Genomic DNA, 19,361 nt, shown 5'->3' with positions numbered 1-19,361 from the left:
CTAAGATGGAGTCAGGAAGCCAAAAGGGGGAGCACTCAGGCAGTACCACCTGATGTCAATTACAGGAAGCATTGTCAATTGCAGACCCCAACAGAAGAATCATCAACAGGAAAGAATCATGCATCACAGGTCCCAACAGGAAAAGATGTACATGGTGTCTCCTACAAGAAATTGACTACCCCAGCAACTCAGCCAGTGAGAAACCGTCATCACCCTGAACTCTCACTTTTCTCGGATGGACTTTTTTCAAAATAACCCCTTCCATTTTGCTCCTTTTCTCTCTAGAAAATAACATTCCTTTTTGTTGTGTGTTGGACTTGCCTATGGCTTTTGCCATAGCTTGCTTTTCCTGAATTGCTATTCCTCTGCTATTCCTGAATAAACCCATTTTTGGTGGTAAAATAACTGTTTTATTTTTAAGGTCCGTATTTGAAATCAAGGTTATAAATTGGGAACTGGCTTCTTCTGTATTCTGGGAGAGTCAGCGTAACATTGGAATTGCTTCCTCCTTAAATATTTGAGAGAATTAACCAGTGAAGCCATCTGGGTAAAGACTTTCTTTATGGGAAGTATCCAATTATAGATCAAATAAATTGGCTAGTTTGCAATCTCTTTAGTAGTTATCTGACTAATCCAATTTTCTTTCTCTACTTGTGTCCATTTTAGTAAGTTGTATATTTCTCAGTATTTTCCCATTTAATGTATTTACTATTGCAATTTGTTAATAATATCCTTGTACTATCTTTTCATTTTCTACAGAACCTGTTTTTATTCCTGAAGTTGTTATTTGTGAATTCTCCTTTTACTACCAATAGTATGAGGTGTTTTACCCCAGTTTCACCTAATTTAAACTCCATCGACAGGGTGCTACTGAGTGAAAGAGTAACAGCTCTAGCTAATAGTCATTTGATAAGTTTGAGTTTATTAGTTATAGTTCTGGCAGGAGAGAAATGGCACTCTCAAACTGGGCAATTTGAAGAGAGCTGAGTAAAACATTTATTTATAAAGTTATCTGTGGTGTTCAGGGAAATAGCAAGGGGGAGCGTAGGACCCTGGGGTAGTAACTGCAGGAGATTATTACCACCCAAGGACCTGGAGAAGAGAATGGTTACCAGGCTGTATTGTGAGTAGCTATAGGGGAAGGACTCCCAGACAGATGCTGATACCAACAACGCAGGAATGAAGCCAAGGAAAAATACCCTGACCTCACTTTCCTCTGGTCCTCCAGCCTCTTTTGAGAGCCTCCTGTTGACTGAACCAAATCAGGTGCTGACAGGCAAAGGAGTAGTTAGTCTTTATATATCAGCAGCCTGGGAGGGCAATCACAAGATATTCAACACATTTTGGATAGCCATTTTGTTATACTTCTCAGCAGTGTCATTGGCTTAGTAGGTCAGTACTCAGTGAGGCTGCAAAACTGGAGGAACTTGTTAAGCAAAGATGAAACATTTGACAAGTATAGTGTCTCCCCTGCCTACTCAGGCTGATTTCTAGATGAAGAGGTTGGAAGACAGAATGCTAGTGGTATCTTTTGGTGTCTTCTGGTTACATTTAGCAAGGAATAGAACTAGCAGTTAAACTCAGGCTGATATAGTTTAGTTGGCAGTAAAAATGGAAAGAAAAGGAGAAGAGAGAATCCAGAAATTTGGAGCCTTTTGGATTGAAAACTCAAATGGTTTTAGACTCCAAATATGAAAAGATAAGATTCAGAAATGTTTTCTGCATTAAAGATCCATTAAAGCAGAGTTCTGCCACAAACTACTAGTGTAGAGTTCCCTCCAAGCTGGCTTACCTCAATGTAACTACCCTTATGTTGAAAGAAGAGAAGGAATGGGGGGAGGAGGTTCAAAGAAATATATCAGCCTGAAGGATTATGACTAGTAATTATGACTCTTCAAGATATCTGGGTGTTTTTCAGGCAAATGAAATCAACTGGAAGCAAACAGAGCAGAAGCCTACTCGTTTTTTTTTGAATTGCTCAGCTAAAGAAATCACACGCCAGACTGAAAAAGCCTTTAACTGTTTAAGACTTAAAGTAAACCTTGGGTTTTGAAACTTGCATTGACAGGATAGCATGTGTGAAAACTACATCACTTCCCAGAAGATCTGGTACCAAAAAAAAACCCCAAAACCCCAAAAAACAAACAAACCACAGAGGATAATACAGCAAAAAAGCCAGAGTCCCCCTCCCGCTTAGGGCAAAGTCAGAGTCCCCCTCCGCCTTCCCTTTCCGGCACAATGGTGAAATCATTAATCCCAAATTGAAGACTGTAGGAAAGTCAAAGTCTCCACTTCAGGGCAGAGACCTCACAATGCCTACTTGTAGGGTTGTACCATGGCTATTGACCAGTGATCCCATTCTTCCCTTTTCTAAATGAGAGATTTGATTGTAGATTTTCTCTCTGCTCATGACTGTAGAGTGTGTGCTCAGGCCAGATAAATCATCCCTTGATCATGAGAAGCCACAATGTCCTAAAGGAGAGGGCAGTGCCGCTATTGGAGATCTGGATTTGAGTTGGGTATAGTAACTGCATGGGATTTTAGGATGTTTCCCTGGAGTGGGAGCGAATGTATTCCGTGTGAGGAACACGGGATTTATAGAGACAGTAGATGTGGCAAAGACAAAAGATGTGTTTGTCCCTTGAAAATTCATGCGCCCTTTCTGTTGTGTAGAGTTGTTTCTGGGAGGCATGTATGTGTCTGCATTTCTCAGCATCTAGATAGGACTTTTAGACTAGCTCTCACCAGTGGGCTATGAGTAAAATAATGAATGTTATTTTCGGGCTGAAATGTTTAAGAAGCAGGTATACGTTCTCCATTTTTTCTTCTCCAGTCCACTGGCTGGAATTGAATGACTGCTCTAGACGGTGGAGCTACAAGGCAAAGCAGCCTAAACCACCTCGTGGAAATATGCTCACTGAATACCAGCACTGGACTCTGTGAGCAAAGAAAAACAACTCTGTTGTGTTAAGTCATGAATTTCAAGGTTTATCTGAATCCTCTGCTACTCATACTCAATGATTACAAAGTACACAAAGTTCTATAAATTACTTTGTGGGTCCAGGAGCAAATATATATCTATATCTATATGTTTCTCTCTACGTATCACACATATATAAATTTAAGAGCAAAGAAATAAAAATTTACTTAAGCTTATACATTTAGGTTTTAGATAATGGTGTCTGATTAGCATGCAATTGCTTTAGGGTAATATAAATCTAGGAATTTACCAGTTTATCCTCTTACAATTTAAACTCAGGAGGTTGAACCCAAAAATGTGATAGGATTTAATAAGACAGTCAACGTGTTTTAATATCATTGTATCCTTCACAGCATCTATACAGTGATGGAGAGACAGTATTTCTTGAGTCTAAGACAAAGAAGACAAATGATCTTAAGGATTACTGATAGGAATTAATAATAAATTCATGCATCATTATGCCTAAATGCATAGGCTGTTACATACATGCAAGATGACTGTAAGGTCACTAGCTATTGTGGAATTAGACCCCAGAATATTGCACCATTGTATTATTATGGAGTTAGAGTGATATCTTTACAAATGACTTTTAAAAGCAAGTTGACGCTAAAGCTCAAATCTATGACTGTAGCAGGGAACATATCCAATGTATGTCATGCCTGTCATTTGCCTGTTTATTCTCAAATCCATTCCTTTCCACTCCACTGCTTGGCTCTGTATCACAAGGGGCTGACCCTGCAAACTACATTTTCCTGACCCCCTTCTCAGCTGGGAGACACTGACAGGAATACTGAAGGGCAGGCAGATGGGAGATTTCCTCTTACTTTCATTTAAGGTGGCATCCCTGGCAGGGCAGGTGGCATCCCTAAGAACCACGGGACAGCCCCTGCTCTGTAGTCACAACTTTGCATGGCAGCCTCCCTGGTGGTTCCTGGTGGTACTGATACCCTGCATCCCACCAGTTCTGGAGGTGGTGGTGCCTTCCTGCTGCTGCCGGATTACTTCATCATCCCATGTTTGTCTCCTCAGTTCTTCCAGTACTGTTGTAACTGGTTCCTTATATTAGAGTCCTTCAGACTTGAATGCTGTTCTCCAGAGAGGACCCTAATCAATATATGTGTGCACTAATGGCTACATAGAACACAATATGTAACACAACTTGCATATATAAACTTACCAACAAAATAACTTTTCAGTGATTATTTGTTGAATGAGTGAATATATGTATGGAAGGGTTACTTGAAAACTGGGGATAGGGGGAGATATTTCAATGTTTCAAAGTTAAACCTAGAAATCCCTATTAATATTTTGTGTAACTGTTACCAAGTCCAAGCTTGTACTGCTCACCGCAGGACAGGCCAATAAATCGAGAGACGACTTGTTGGGGCAAGGAATAGCGACTTTATTTGGAGAGCCAGCAGACCGTGATGATGCTGGACTAGTGTCCCAAAGAACCATCTTACCCCACTTAGATTTCAGGCATCTTTTGTACTAAAAGGGGAGGGGGTGTGGTTGGTTGTTGCAGACTTCTTGGTGCTGGAATCCTTTGTTCTTGCAGCTGTCCGCGGAGGTCAGGTCACGATGTTCCTATAAGCCTCCAATAAGACAAATGTTATTCTCTGTTCTGCAACTTTTTATCTCTAAATGAATGGAAAAGTGTTATACCTTCAAAGGTCGGAGCCTTGAGAATGGGCTATCCTGTATATTCTTTTCTAAAAGGTGCAGAGCCAGCATGACTAAGCACAGGCAATAGAACACAAATGTTAGAACTAAACGGAAAGACTTAATAAGGAGTCCGCTTTGCTCTTCTCTGTTACATAACTATATGCTAAGGAGGAAATTTTAGTAAGAGGTATTAGAAATCGTGCTAATAAATTTGAGTGGAGCCCTAGAATTAAAATGGTAATGCAGTCATAAATTCAAAAGAGAAGGAAATCTAGAGGGAAAGATTACAGCCTTTATTAAAGCAAGTATCTTTTCAACCCTTTTCCACTTTGATTCATAATAGGAAATATATTTTATATTGAGAATGAGTGCAATCATATATGCATGAGATTCCTGCTATATTTCCTATTCATTTTCTTCTAGCATATCCTACCCAGTGTGACACAGTTTGAAAACATGGGTCTCGGCATATTACAGGAACCGTGATCATCTTTGAAAATGTATCCAAAGGATTGAGGCATAACTCATCCTCTGCTCACTCTTTCTTTGTCTTCCTGCATAGTGGCCACCTGTTGTTTTGGTTATCTCAGTGTGTGTTCACCTGCTTTCCTCTTGGAAACTATCCCTCTCCTTTTCTTAGTCCATAGGGTTCAGGTCAACTTCCTGCCCACCTCTCCTGTCCCCCCGACTCTCCAACTTGACCAGCTCTGGCGGAAGCATGTCATCTAGTTTTGGTCAAGCAGAGATGCTATCTCTGTGACCACAAGGAACGTCTCAATAGTTGGCACATAAGCTAAGATAGGCCAATGAACTCTCTCACCAAAAACACTTTCTTGTTTGGCCAGACTGGAAGCTGGTGAGAATCAGGGATGGATCCTGGGAGCCATCAGATGGAGAGAGCTGCCTAATAGAGAAGCTACCAAGAGGGAAGGCATGGAGGGACGATGACATTTGTGATCCTGGATCCGCTCATTTTTCCTGAGCACCAGTAAACTGAGTTCTGAAATTCTAATGTAAGAAAAAGCTATTTACAAATGATACTTAATTTGTGAAATGACCTAAATTAGAAATGTATACTTTCAGACCTCTTCAGTATCCCAAATTTATAAACAGATAGGGCAAAATTAGACTGAAATCATCACATAATCACTTGTATTTTAAATGGTACTGCAAATATTTAAAATTATGTTTATAATTTTATACAATTGTGTTGAATATTTCAATGGCATTATCCAGTCTCTTAATCTTTTTTCAGTGCCAACATATTTTTAGTTTTGCTGCGCTGGGAGCCCTGCTTCATTTATTAAGAAAAATAGGTTTGAAAAAAATTATTTACATTAGAGTTTTCACTGAAAAATTCAATTAAGGAAATTAAGACTCCCCCCGCTGCAAATATAATATTTATTTTTTTCTCAGCCAGTAAATAGAGGTACCCTATTGTTGTGGTCCGTGCGTGGGTTGGAAGAAGAGTTTCCAGACACAAAGTATTTTAGATGAGAGTGAGTTTATTGAGAACAAAGAGCAGAGTTAGTGAGGGGTGCGGGGAATACAGGGGTCGACTTCCTGATGGACCAGAGAGAGCCGACCCCCTTTGTGGGCTAGTAGCCAACTTCTATAGCCTCAAGACAAAGAAAATTCCTGCTGGCAGGATGGCATTAGGTGATTGGTCAGGATGCTACATGGTTGCTACATGGTGAATATTTTACCTAATATGGACTCGAGGGCTGTCCGGTTTAGGTCAGGAGAGCCCATGGCAACAGTCGCTATGCGGGCTCAGTTAATTCCAGAGATTTTTGTCCTGTGCCCTTGATATAGGGCTCTACACCTATAACATTATAGATTTATTTAAAGCTATTTATATAAGATACATTTTAATGTAAAAATAACTTTTAAAAATATAATGCATTTTTTTTCAGTTCTACTCAGTATGTGGTTTTAAATGTCTGCATAGTTTATTGATTTAAAAACAATAATTCAAAGCACAAAGTATATTGAAGGCCGGCAGTGCAAAGACTTATCCGCAAATGAAAAGTTTAAGCTATAGCTTTGAACATTACCATGGAAAAAAGAGTTGAGATAAATGATATTCCTCATACCTATATCATCGACTGGTTAGTTACTGCCACAAGGTATGAACAAGTTTGTGCCTAATTTTACAACTTCTCTTAGATGTTCACTACTTGGTGTTTTTCAAAGACGTTATGTGGACATCTAGACAACAGTCACTCATATTCAATGCACTCCTTAGAAGTGAAGGCAACAGTTCTCTGTGGCAGAATTAAAACAGAGCAAGATCTGACAACCTGCCAATATCTCTAGGAAATCCTTATTAATCTCATGTGGATGGATTTTGCTCCCACCTGGGAGCTTTGGAGTTAGCAGGCAGAATGTGTTACTTCTACAGTATTTCTATGAAGAAATGATTGATTTGGAAATCTTGTGCTTTCACTATTATTAGCATTAATTATTGCTTGCAAATCGTGTTACCCAAAGCAGGTGCATTGAATGATCCTATCTTAAAATACCTGACAGGGAAAATGGCAAAACATCACACCTATTTTTACCTCTTGTTATTACCGCTTTGAAAACACAGAAGCATCTTCAGTTGAGGTGTTGACAAAATTGGTTTCCTTCTCTCAGTAGCTACACATAGAACACTAAGTAACTTCTGAAGATTAGAAAAAAAAAGTTTTATTGAAAAGTAGGCATTTTTGAAATTGGTACAAATAAACAAAGAAGTAATCTGAAAAAAATTACATTTGTATTTTTTTCTTAACAAGCTTGTTTTAGGAGCACTAACTATCCTTTTTGCTGTAACTATTAAGAGTTTAATTCCTGAGATTTTTGTAGTCAAAATTCTTAAAGTAAGCAGAGAGGAAAGAAATGTTTTCCCCAGATGGGAGGCTGAACTGTGGATTAACATCTCAGCCAGTTCATTTCTGTCACTTTTCCATACATTAGATTTTTCATTTAGGATATATTCACACTGTAATTTATTCCTTACCTACGGGCTCCCAAAGGTGGCACATCCTCAAAGAGCTGAAATATTCGGCTGAAAGATGGTATATAAGTAAAAGTTATTGTTACTAAATATTTGCCATTGTAGGTAGCTTCCTTCTTTTAAAGTGCGAACATAGAAACAAAATGAGTTTTTCACATCTGGTTTGATATAAATAACAGTTCAAGTATCTCCTTTAAAATGATGTTCTGAAAAACATTAACATTTATGAATCACAAATTTAAATATATTTTCTGCAAGGCAGAATATTCCTGGAATATCCTTTGTTTTAATCATTACTTAGGCTATAAAGGTCAAAACCTAGCTTTGGTCCACGTCATATTTTTGATAGTTCCTCATTTTTTAAATCTATATACTTAACTAATCATTTAGAAAAAATGAACATCACGTGCATGAAAGGAAAGCTTCAAACGATAACATTTCATTGAAAAAGCTGTATTCAAATGAAGATGTGGTCTAAGTCATTTGTGCTTATTTTCGGCTAAAGCTGACACATAAGATGGTCACTGAGCTTTCGTGTGAAACGGGGTTGTATCATAATCTTGAAAATGAATTCCCTTAGCAGTTGTGATCTTCATTATAGCCCCATTCAAAGTGTCATCTTCAATGAGTGTTATTAATCCACTGGCAATCATTGATGGGCTAAAAATAAAGGAAACATCAGGGTTTTAAAATTAAAGAATGAGGCATAATTATCACATCCTCTTGAGTTATTTTTGAAGTATCTATCACCTTTAACATGTAATAGGGAAATGTATATCATGAAGCTATTGCTACTTTCGTTTTTTATTCAATTAGATGACTAAATTATAAATTTAGTGGTAGATTTCCACACCCACCCTTCTGTTATTTTATAGGAAGGATTCATAAATTTATATTTATTATTTACATTGAGTAAATGATTATTTTTCCATCTTTAACCTATCAGTAGAATTTAGACTTATCAGATAGAAATGTTTATTAGAGTAGAAATTTGAAGAATTGTAACTAACATTTATTGAGCGTCTATTATTTATCTGCTACTGTTTTAAGTACCTTACATATATCAACTTATTTGTGGACTTTCCAAAGTCCCCTAAGTTTGTTTTAGTATTATCCCCATTTTACATGCAAGAAAATCAAGGTAAGTAGAGGTTGATGGATAAGTTCATGGTGAGTGTGGTGAAGTCAGGATTAGATCCAGATGACTCCGTCCTGTGAGACGCCAACTGCTCTAACTCAGACATGGTTCCCCAAACGTGTGTTGACCAGTTGTTTCTAGGAAAGTGGTTGAAGTTAGGGGGGCATATTTAATTTCACAAAGGGTATATATGAATATTGCTTGGAATTTAGGCAGATAAGGTATCATTGCTTCCAAAGACAACTAAACATCACCTTTAAAAAAAAGTATCTGATTATGGTTGAAGGTATTAATGATGCATTCTTTATACCTAACAGCAAAATTCATGATGTGTCAACATATTCTATTCGGAAACCCAGAAAAAGTATTTTTTTTCAGAGATTTTGTCAAACCAAAACTTTGAAGCTTGCATGAGTTTCTCAAATTTAAAAGCTAATTTTTTTTCCTTTCGATTGCTTATGTCTAGATAGCACTTTGCTCCATTGTATAAAGGAAGATAGGTATAGTTTTACTTACTCCAAAATTCCATAGTATTTCATCATATCCTTGATATGATCCGTGTATTCTATATATTGTCCCATGTTTTCTTCATTTTCAATGGATTTGAGGATGGGTGTATTAACAAAGCCTGGGCAAATGGCATTCAGTCTCACACCACTGTTCATGAGATTAGCAGCCATCTGCCAATTGGAAGTAGAAGGTTGCAGATTTCAGGAGTTTTGTAAATGTATAACATAGGATAAACTGATAATTAAAGCTAGTTAAAAGATGCTGATGTGAAAAGTACTAGACAGCTGTCCTTCTAGCTATATAATGATGACAATGGTAAGGCTGACTGGTGGCAGAAAGTAAAAGAATACATAACTAAAGTGCTGAACTAATTCTTGCAAGTCTCACCTAATTACTTTTTTTAAAATATCAATATTACTGGGCGACTCCTGAAAATACTTGATTATCTAAAGTGCTCTTATGTACTGAACACTGCAGGCAGCTGAAGTTAAGAAGCTGAGGCTTAGAATTGATATCCCAAGTTTTCTTTGAAATTGGGGTTGTATTTTAAAGAGAATACTTAAAAAATACTGTTAGTGGAAAATTTTAGGACTTTGATTGATTCTAAAGACACTCAGTAATTTGCACTATCTGGAAGACAATTTTAATTATTTTTAGACTAACCTTCTTTGGCTTTTATTTGAACTATTTATAAAACAAAATGTAAGTCAATTATTTGTGGATTCCATTTGCTTTCTTGCTAACATTCATTCATAACCCCCCTAATCAATACTTGTGGTGCTTTCAAGGTTTTCTGTGGACAAGCACAGAGTAATAAGAAATTTGAGTTGCCTGATGTGGACCAAGGTCAAATAAAACGATGCTCTGCTTCCTTGTTTCAGCTCTTACACCATGAACAAGTGTCCTTTTCGCGGTACTTGCCCATGTTTTTCTCATCTTTGTGCTTGTGTTGATGATTTTGCTATCTGAAATGTCTTCAAGGCATAGTGCTGAAGTGCTGTCTAGTATTTCTAAGTGCAAGAAGGCTGCAATGTGCCTATGGATAAAATACACGTGTTAGAGGAGCTTCCTTCAGGCATGAGGTATAAATGCTGTTTGCCATGCTAATACAATACATATTAAACACAATGCATATTAAATAAGGTGTCTTTAAACAGAAATATACATAAAACTAGGCTATGTGTTGATTGGTTATTCAAAATGTTGTAGCCAGAGGTTCAAAGGAACTTAACCCTGAATTTCCCCTATGAGCAACAGTTTAGTACCCTCTAATTCAGTGTTTGCAAGTGAATTTATAGAACATAACTAACAAATAATGAGCATCAGCTGTACAGGTGTCCAGTCTTATAACTGTAAATGCAACAGTTCTGGTCTTCGCTTTGATTTACTTTGCTTTGTAGCAGTGTTATGTGTTCATTAAAAGTTGAATTAAAGATTAAGTCTTTGCAAATTAAATTAAAATTTCCAAGCAATTTTAATTAAGAGTGTGAGAGCTGCCAATCTTCCTTTTTGACTGAACATTTACCGTTCACCATCTGCTTTCTCTATCCCTAGCGTTTCTTGTTATCAATGATTTCCTGTTCATCTGGCCCCTCTCTCCATCTCACCTAGACTAACCACTGTAGAGGTCTCCCAACTGCTCTTTCCTTTTCTGCACTTGTCCTCTCTCATACATTCTTTCTGAATCTCTCTTTTTATGTCTTATTTTGTTTTTTTTGGCCTTGCCACGCAGCTTGCAGGATCTTAGTTCCCCGACCAGAGATTGAACCCAGGCCCTTGACAGTGAGAGTCCTAACCACCAGACTGCCAGGGAATTCCCATACATTCTCTAAAGAGCAGATAGAATGGTCTTCTTCAAATGGAAATATAATCTTGTCACTCTTGTGCAGAAAAAAACCCATTGACGGCTGTATTTAGAATAAAATCCAAGCTCATGACCCTGACTCATAAGCCGCCTTTCGTCTGGCTTCTGCTTACATCTCCAGTCAATCACATGCTCCTTTCCCCTTGCTCATCAGGCTCCATTCAAGCTTGCCCTTTTTTTTTTTCAGTTATTATAAAAAGGCACTTCATGCTATCAATGCATGTGGTCAGTAAGTTCTAAAATAGTTTCCTAAGCTCTGTACACTTTCACCCTAGGTCTCCATGGAGACAGCATCCTTGACAACCCTATCAGGTAAACTCTGGCCGCACCCCTCCTTCCATTCTCCATGCTCTCACTCATTTTTACCATATCTTCAGGGACAAGTAACACCTGGAGCATACTGTATCTGTTTAAGGAAGTCTTAAGTTAATGATTTTTAAATTTGGAGTCAATTTCAAAAAAATAAGGAATATCTTCCCATTTTTTACCCTTAAGGATATTTTTCAGTAACCTATGTTTAGAATCTACTTCATTTTAAAATTATCTATTCTAGGGACTTCCCTGGCAGTCCAGTGGTTAAGACTCTGTGCTTCCAGTGCAGGGGGCACAGGTTTGATCCCTGGTCGGGAACTAGGATCCCACATGCCGTGTGGTGAGGCCAATAAATAAATAAATAAGATGGCTAATTTCATGTTAAAGTAAAATAAAATTATCTATTCTATATTTAGTCCTTTACATGATCTGAAAACTATTTTTTAATAATAAATATTGAAGTAGAACTTATTCTTCTATCTTTAATCCAGATGTATTGAATTCTGACCCTGTTCCCCTCTACTTCATAGAACTCATGCGTCACATATGTGCAGAAAAGAGAAAAAGAGACACTGCGGTCGTTGTATCCTCACCGCTGCCGAGCGTGTGAATCCAATTATGCCATGTTTGGAAGCACAATAAACAGGCTGTTGTGCAACAGGCATCAGCCCTGAGACAAACAAATAAAAAACAAAAACACTTTTATTAAAAAAATGAGCAAACAAACCCCAATACTTGCTATGAAAATGAATAATTTGTGCCTGTTCCATTTTAAGATTAATCTAGAAAATACACTAAGGTAATCACTGGACAGTTTTGTAAAACTCACTAGTCCAGGCATAGTTTATTCCTCCTATAACCTCTACTATACTGTCCAAAATTTATGGTCAGTAAGCTACCGCCTAGGGATGTAGCCAAGAGTGATACATAAGTTTTTCTGCTTCCCTGATGAAGACAAGAGAAGTCAGTGTTATCTAAAACACCGAAAGAATCATCTTGAAATCCAGTAAGTTACTATCTAATTTTCAGTTTTTATGTCTGGATTTTTAAGAAGTGTATATTCTTTATTTTTTAAGGCTTCCAAATGGCTGAAGGACTTTAAACTGCTTAAGCGGGATCTGGAGAGTATTATTTGTCTTCGTTATAAGTTGGTAAGCATTTCCCTGTCACGAATTGCACTGAACAATGCCGCTAAGTGTTTAAGAAAATTAAAAGTTAATTAACTTCTTTTGATTCTGATCTGTAGCAGATGCCTAGATCTTCTCATCCCATGACTTAGGAAAAGAAAGTCAGAAATAAAAATGTTTGATCCTATTTTATTTCCTTTAATAATTATGTACTCAGCAACAGAATTCAAGCAGCTTTAGAATTGGCTTAATTTTCCATTTACACACAATAGTAACTGCTCAAAATTATGATTAAATCCATGGTGTGGAGAAAAAGTGGTACTGCAGCAGGTATGGCATCTTTTCCCCCCCTATCTCCCAGCCCGACGTTACCCACTCCCCCCTACCAGAAGAAACAAAACAAGAAAAACTGATTTTTCTGTAGTTATTATCACTATCAAGCTTATTTCTCATAATGGTCAATTCTCTGTCTCAATCTACAGTGAAACTTTTAACTAGAGCCATTTGTACATCTTGGCTTTTAACTGATTTCTTGAGTTAACACATTCTACCATTTTTAAAATTTGTGATTTCTCCAAGGAAGAGCGATCCCTGATTACTTTAATGTTATTAATGTCAAATGTCATGATACTACTAAATGATTCTGCTGAGACGTGGTCATCTCCACTCAGCTAACTAGTCCCAGAACCCACCGATGGTGAGCGTGTTGTACCAAAGTGCAGTAATAATGGCGGACCTTAACCACTCCCTGGGTGCCTGCCAGGTCTCAATTTATGAAGTACGTTTGCTCAAGAGCAGTTTAAATCCCTGGGGATGGTAGATCACACAGAGTGCGTCCTCCCAATGATCTCAAAGTACTGTAACGTGGTTCTCTTTTTGTTTTGTTTTGTTTTGTTTTTTCTGTTCAGTAGCGTGTGTAAGTTAATTAAGTTTGTCAGTGTCAGTCAACAAGAATTCATGATGCCTCCACAGGGTGAACAGGTGTATTAGCAGATCGAGATAAAGACAATAAACAGGTGCAGCCAGGCGTTGCTGCTTCTTGTTCTTGTAAGTTAGTCACTGTTCTACCCGCTCCTTCAATGTTTATGAGACCAAGGTAGTGGTTGTAGGTGGCATTCACGGACAGCAGGAGATGCAGAGTGAACCTGAGTCAGAGATGAGCTGTTTACAGCCACAAAAAACACAAGGATGTCAAAGATGAATGGGAATGAATTTCTGTTATGCATGTGGAGGCACTGAACTTCTGAACCCAAACTGGTTCAAAGTGTCACAGCAGCAAAAGAGAGCAAATACTGTTGTGTTGGTTCTGTCTAAGAAGCCAGCTGCAAAACACATACTTTCCTTTAAAGGAAGAATTGCAGATGCAATCAGAATTTGTTTGCATTTTTAGAGTGGCACTTAGCTTTATGACTCTCGTGGCATTCCAATGACATTTTTCACTGCAGTCCTGCAGAATGTTTCCTCTTGCATTGCTTTCACTCTCTGGCATTAGATCAAAGGCTGCATAAATCCATTTCAGACATTCAGAAATCAAGCATCCTTTTAAGATATTTTTCCAGCTTTTTGGTATAACTGGCATACAATAAACTGCATATATTTAAAGTGTGTGGTTTGATACGTTTTGACATAGGTCTACACCCACAAAACCACGACCACAATCAAGATATGAACACAGCCATCCCCTAAAAGTTTCCTTGTGCCCCATCATCCTGTCCTTCTGCGTTTCCCCTCCCCCTAAGCAACCACTGATCTGTTTTGTGTCACTATAGATTAGTTTGCCTCTTCTAGAAGTTTATATAAATGTAATCATACAGTGTAAACTTTTCTGTCTGACTTCTTTCACTCGGGATAATTCTTGTGGGATTCATCCATGTTGTAATGTGTATCAATAGCTCATTTCTCTTTCTTCCTTTTTTTTTTTCTCTTTCTTCCTTTTTTTTTTTTTCTGAATGGTATTACACTGTAAGGATATACCTATCAATTGCATATGCATTGCTCTTTTGATAGATATATTCAGTTTGGGGTCTTATAAAAAAAGAGAATTCTGTTTTTCAATTATTTTATTTAGGCAAGTTGTAGTTAATTTAGTTAAGTAGAGAGTTTTTCTTTATCTCCCCAGTACATGCAGATTTTAACTGTGGCTCCTTATGTTTCAGACAGGTAAAGATGTGTGGGATTTTGTCCCCAACTTGCCAACTGACTTTCAGTGTAGAAGTTTGCTCTCTCTCCCTCAATTTGCTGCTTTGAAAAGGGAGGCTAAAGGGAGAGAGAAAAGGGTTTTTTTTGTGTTTTTTTTTTAAGGCTTTTTTTAAGGTTTTTCTTTTTGACAATGATTTTAGTTGGGGTGGAAATTTTTCAGAAATCCAACATTTTCTATTGGGTCTCACGATCCATTTCTCCCTTCCAAGTATAACATTACTGCTGTTGTGGTCAACTTCAGTATCATATTGTTTAGCCATACCTCTGTTACCAACCTTAGACCTGCAGCACCAACATATAATGTTTCCATGTGCTTCAAATAAAAACCTGTTCTGAGGCTAGTAATAAGGGTCAGCTCAGAGAATTGTTCAGGATGTGTCTGATATGACTCTGGGGACACCACTCACATGGTAGTTTGTGGAGATTGTGCCCCACAGAGTTCCTGCAGTTTACAACCTGCACAACTATACATGGCAGCCCTCCGTGGTAGAGGAGGATGACGGGGCAAGAGACTGAGAAGGATGAACCAGTGGAGGTAGGAAGAAAACAAGCTAAGCATCATGTTGCAGAAATTAAAGATGGGACTATTTTAAGAAGCCTAGAGTGGTTACTTTTATCATGTGCAGAATCAAAAGAGAATGGCTTTTCTTTGAGATATTAACATTTCAAAATCACTCATCTAAAAATAGTAGCCTTCTTGGTTTCACTTCCTTCTCCAGCTACCTCTCCACTGCTCCACAGCTCCCCCTAACCAGGCTTTCCTCTGACCAGTCCAGTGCAACAGATCTTGTGGTGGTTGCCAGTGACGGGCGTCTGCTAAGGCTAGGTCTTCATCTTGCTTGATACTTTGCTCAGTAGCAACCAGCACAGTTCATGATGCTCTCCTTAAAACACCTCCTTCCTTACGCTGGTGTCCTGCCACCTCACCCTAACTAGCATCTCCTACTCCTCGACCAGACCCACAAAGAGGCTGGGGGCCCAAGAGCCGGTCCTGGTCCTCTCTGCTTTTCTATGTGCACTCTTTCCTTAGGTGACCTTATCCACTCCTATGGATGAAATTCATTCTCTCCATGCCTCCTTCATTCTCATTCCCTCTCTCTCTCTCTCTCTCTCTCTCTCTCTCTCTCTCTCTCTCTCTCTCTCACACACACACACACACACACACACATAATTTTCAAATTTGAATTCCAGATGTCCAGCCAAGATCTTTTACTCTGTCTTGAGATGGGAAATTTAGTTTTCTTCCCTTAAAATACAGTGTGTGCTAATTCAAAAGGTTTTATAGGAGTGAATTCATTTTAGAAATATGTGTTTGGTACCAAATAAGTGCCAAATATAATGAAAACATGTTTTAAATAGTTAGTTGAAATGTATAAAACCAAGGGGAGGATCACCATTTGGCCAGAATGTTATTTCTTATACTACTTAACCATTTAAAAATGTCCTTTTAATTGAATTGGTCGAGACAGATTGTAGCACAGTAGTTTGGATTTTGGGTGCCAGACTGGCTGATCTCAAATCTTGAATCCACCGCAATGAGCTCTGTTACTTTTGGAGGGGTTACTGCTGCCTACCATGGTGTTTTTCCTCTGTGAAATAGAGTAGTAATAGTAGCTATTCTGAGTCCTGAATGAGCTAATTTACATAAAATACTTAAAACTGTGCCTGACACATAAAAAGCATTACTATTTGCCATTATCTTTATATAAATGTAATCATTTTTCCTAAAGATGAAACATATCGTCTTATTTATTGTTTTATTTACCTGTTTATCCACATTGTACCTTTTTATGAAAATGTGTCTTTTGCACTAAAATGCCACAAATCTGGTACAGCATCCTAACTGGGTTTGGTTTCTGAACCTTGGCAAACCGTGGACTCTCGCTAATCCTAATTCAAAAGTATTACAGAAGTGCATCCATTTAAGAACTATGTATTTAGTTACTTTAAATACAAAGGATATTGACGTAGTATTTTAAATCTGCTCTATTGAGAGCCCCTGGCGCAGGGCTAGGGTAGAGCTTTGATATCTGACCATCCAGATCACCCCATCTGACTTCACAGGGAGTTCTGCCAGGATAGTGACTGCAGGCCCAGTTGCTGGAATTAATTTGGATTTTTTAAAATCTTGCAAATTAATTCCCATATGCACAGCAAAATTATTTTGTCTTCATGTTAAAGGATTTAAGAATAACACAACAAAGGACTGAGACCATGAGAGAACAGTCTCTAAAAAAATGTCATTTTGTTTGATGTGGGGAATCCTTAATTGTGCTTAAAAATGGATGCCTTATATTTAAAAAGTTAAGAATAGATTTTCAATACTTATTTATTCTGGGCCCAGCACTCTGCAAGTTTACTTAAAGAATTGTGAAATGGCTCTCTCTCCAAAATACAACACGTGTAATTTAGTTGCAGGTTTATGTCCGTCCTAACTGTAGATTAAGAAAAATAATATCAACAGAGGGAGAAATTCTACCCACGAAACAGAGAAATATTTTCTACAGCCACTCAGGATAATAACACCAAATGGCACTGACTGATGGGATAATTATGAAAAAAATTTTAAATACTTGAAAATGACACATGTAATTATAGAACAAATAAAGAAGGCATTTGGAAAAGTAAAATATCATTTCCCTTTCCACATTAGTTCCTCTATCTTTAATATTCTTTCTACCTGTATTTACAAAAGATAACTTTAATATCTACATTTCACAGGAGGTAAATCGCTCAAAAAGTTTTTGTGCAAAAAACTGAAATCTGCTCAGACGGCAGTTGTACTGAATCCTTAAACATATTTTCTTTTAAATGGATAGAAACTAGGTAAGATAGACTATACAGAAGTGCTAAAGAAATTCAACTTAGGAAAGGAAATTGAGAATCTAAGGATACTGATCTTTGCATGATAAAAACTTGAGTTCAGCAGCTGTGCTAAAAAGCAGGGGTCGAAATTCCTCACATTGTCTTTAAAATCAAAAAAGAAACGGTCTACCCATCTTTCTGTGGTTAACCAGCACTTCTCTAATAAGGAAAAACAAGAGAACTGGTGAGAATCCGTTTATCTATGTTTGTGCAGAAAGTGGACCGAAGTAACTGGTGGACTTCCTTATTAGATGCTTTTCCACACAACAGAACACCTTATCTGATGCTGCTTTTTCTCCCCAGTCACATGCTTGCCGTTAACAAATTATGTCTTAAAGTATGACCTGACATAAAAAGTGGGGTAAACTTCCACAGAACGACTACATCTTTCTACCTTCCAGAAAGGTAACCCCAGCAGCACTTTCCAGGGATTGTTAATTCTCAGAAAGTTGTCCCTAAGGTCCCATCACAATCCCCCTTCCTAAAAGTTCAGTTATCCCCTAGGCTGTGATCAGAGGAAACCAAGGTGAGCTTTCTCAGCCACTCAGAGAATGTCCCTGTGCAAACTAGAGGCTGGTTCCTCAAAGTGTGGGTCAAGGATCAGCATCAGAATTGCGGGATCCACCCCAGACGTACTGAGTCAGAAGAATCTGCCTCTAAACAGAGCCCGTAGGTAATGTCTCTCATGTTGAATTCTAGAAGACTATTCATTTTCTTAATAGTCTTTATGGCTAGGAACCCCTACATCTTTTATCCATTCCTCAAAAGGCCAATTTATAAATATTTAGCCTTTCCTACTGATTCCTTTTAGTATGTGTCTTCTTAATAATTTTAAGCCATAGGACAGCAAAACGGACACCACAAAGACTTTCGCTGGTACTAAGCGAGGGAGGTGGCCCACGTACTCATAGCCGTTGACATCTGACCAGTTAAGATCCAAATAATGCAGACTCAGCCATTGTACGATATACACTAAAATAGAGCAACATACAATTGCTTTTATTACGACTGCTAATCGTCACCACCTTTCCCATGTTACGCAGCTTGTTTGAGATGAGTGGTTCCACTATAAATTGGAGAGAATTAAACAGACTTCTATTGTAGGGATTTGTAAAAGTTCAATGTGATATCACAGAGCCAATAGTTCATCACAGTGCCTGGAACTTGGCACTTGCTAAATATGTTACTCCCTCTTCTTTAAAGCAAAAATAGTTGCAGAGGGTTGTACCACGTGATTACCTGAAATTTCTGGTCTGCTGTGACATTCCAGTCCAGCTGCTCTTCAGGCCGTGTGAGCTCTAAAGCCTTGTACCTCCTCTCATCGTGCTTCTGTTACACCTGTGCCCCGCTAACTGGTGCTGCCATGTTGACGAAACACGTATAGCTCTTGGGGTAGAAACTTTGCCAGTTACTTTCATAGCCCCACTTCCCTTCTGTCCATGTTTAACACGTTTGGTTAACTTGAATGTGTTATTTAAAGTGGTAACTTGAGCTCTTCTACTGTAACACAAAGTAATTACATAGTTGTCGATACAACTTAGAGCTCAAGTGAGTATGTCACTGGGCTGGGTTTAAGACATGCTAAACAAGTTCTAAGATTTTCAGGTATTTTCTTGGGACTCTAATGTTTTCAATTCAGAGCAGATACGACCTTCGTGGTGTCACTCACCAAATGCTACTGAGTGACTTATTTTTGAGGC

At 38.1% G+C, this 19,361-nt stretch overlaps 2 protein-coding genes across 2 annotated transcripts in view; one reads left to right on the top strand and one right to left on the bottom strand.

The window, feature by feature from the left end:
- The window catches only part of CEP44 (centrosomal protein 44), a 140,863-nt gene extending 128,269 nt beyond the window's left edge, over positions 1 to 12,594 (top strand). The window contains exon 15 of the mRNA XM_060015277.2: positions 12,547 to 12,594. Coding sequence (XP_059871260.1) covers positions 12,547 to 12,572 — 26 coding nt within the window. The 3' untranslated portion in view covers positions 12,573 to 12,594. The remainder of the gene's footprint in view (positions 1 to 12,546) is intronic.
- Positions 7,326 to 19,361, bottom strand: part of HPGD (15-hydroxyprostaglandin dehydrogenase) — a 28,711-nt gene continuing 16,675 nt past the window's right edge. Inside the window, exons 5-7 of the mRNA XM_060015284.1 lie at positions 12,064 to 12,140; positions 9,301 to 9,464; positions 7,326 to 8,306 (exon numbers count right to left, since the gene is read on the bottom strand). Coding sequence (XP_059871267.1) covers positions 8,168 to 8,306; positions 9,301 to 9,464; positions 12,064 to 12,140 — 380 coding nt within the window. The 3' untranslated portion in view covers positions 7,326 to 8,167. The remainder of the gene's footprint in view (positions 8,307 to 9,300; positions 9,465 to 12,063; positions 12,141 to 19,361) is intronic.

The sequence above is a fragment of the Delphinus delphis genome, chromosome 6, assembly GCF_949987515.2.
Source record: "Delphinus delphis chromosome 6, mDelDel1.2, whole genome shotgun sequence".
Taxonomy (NCBI): domain Eukaryota; kingdom Metazoa; phylum Chordata; class Mammalia; order Artiodactyla; family Delphinidae; genus Delphinus; species Delphinus delphis.
This window is presented reverse-complemented; position numbering and strand designations above follow the sequence as displayed.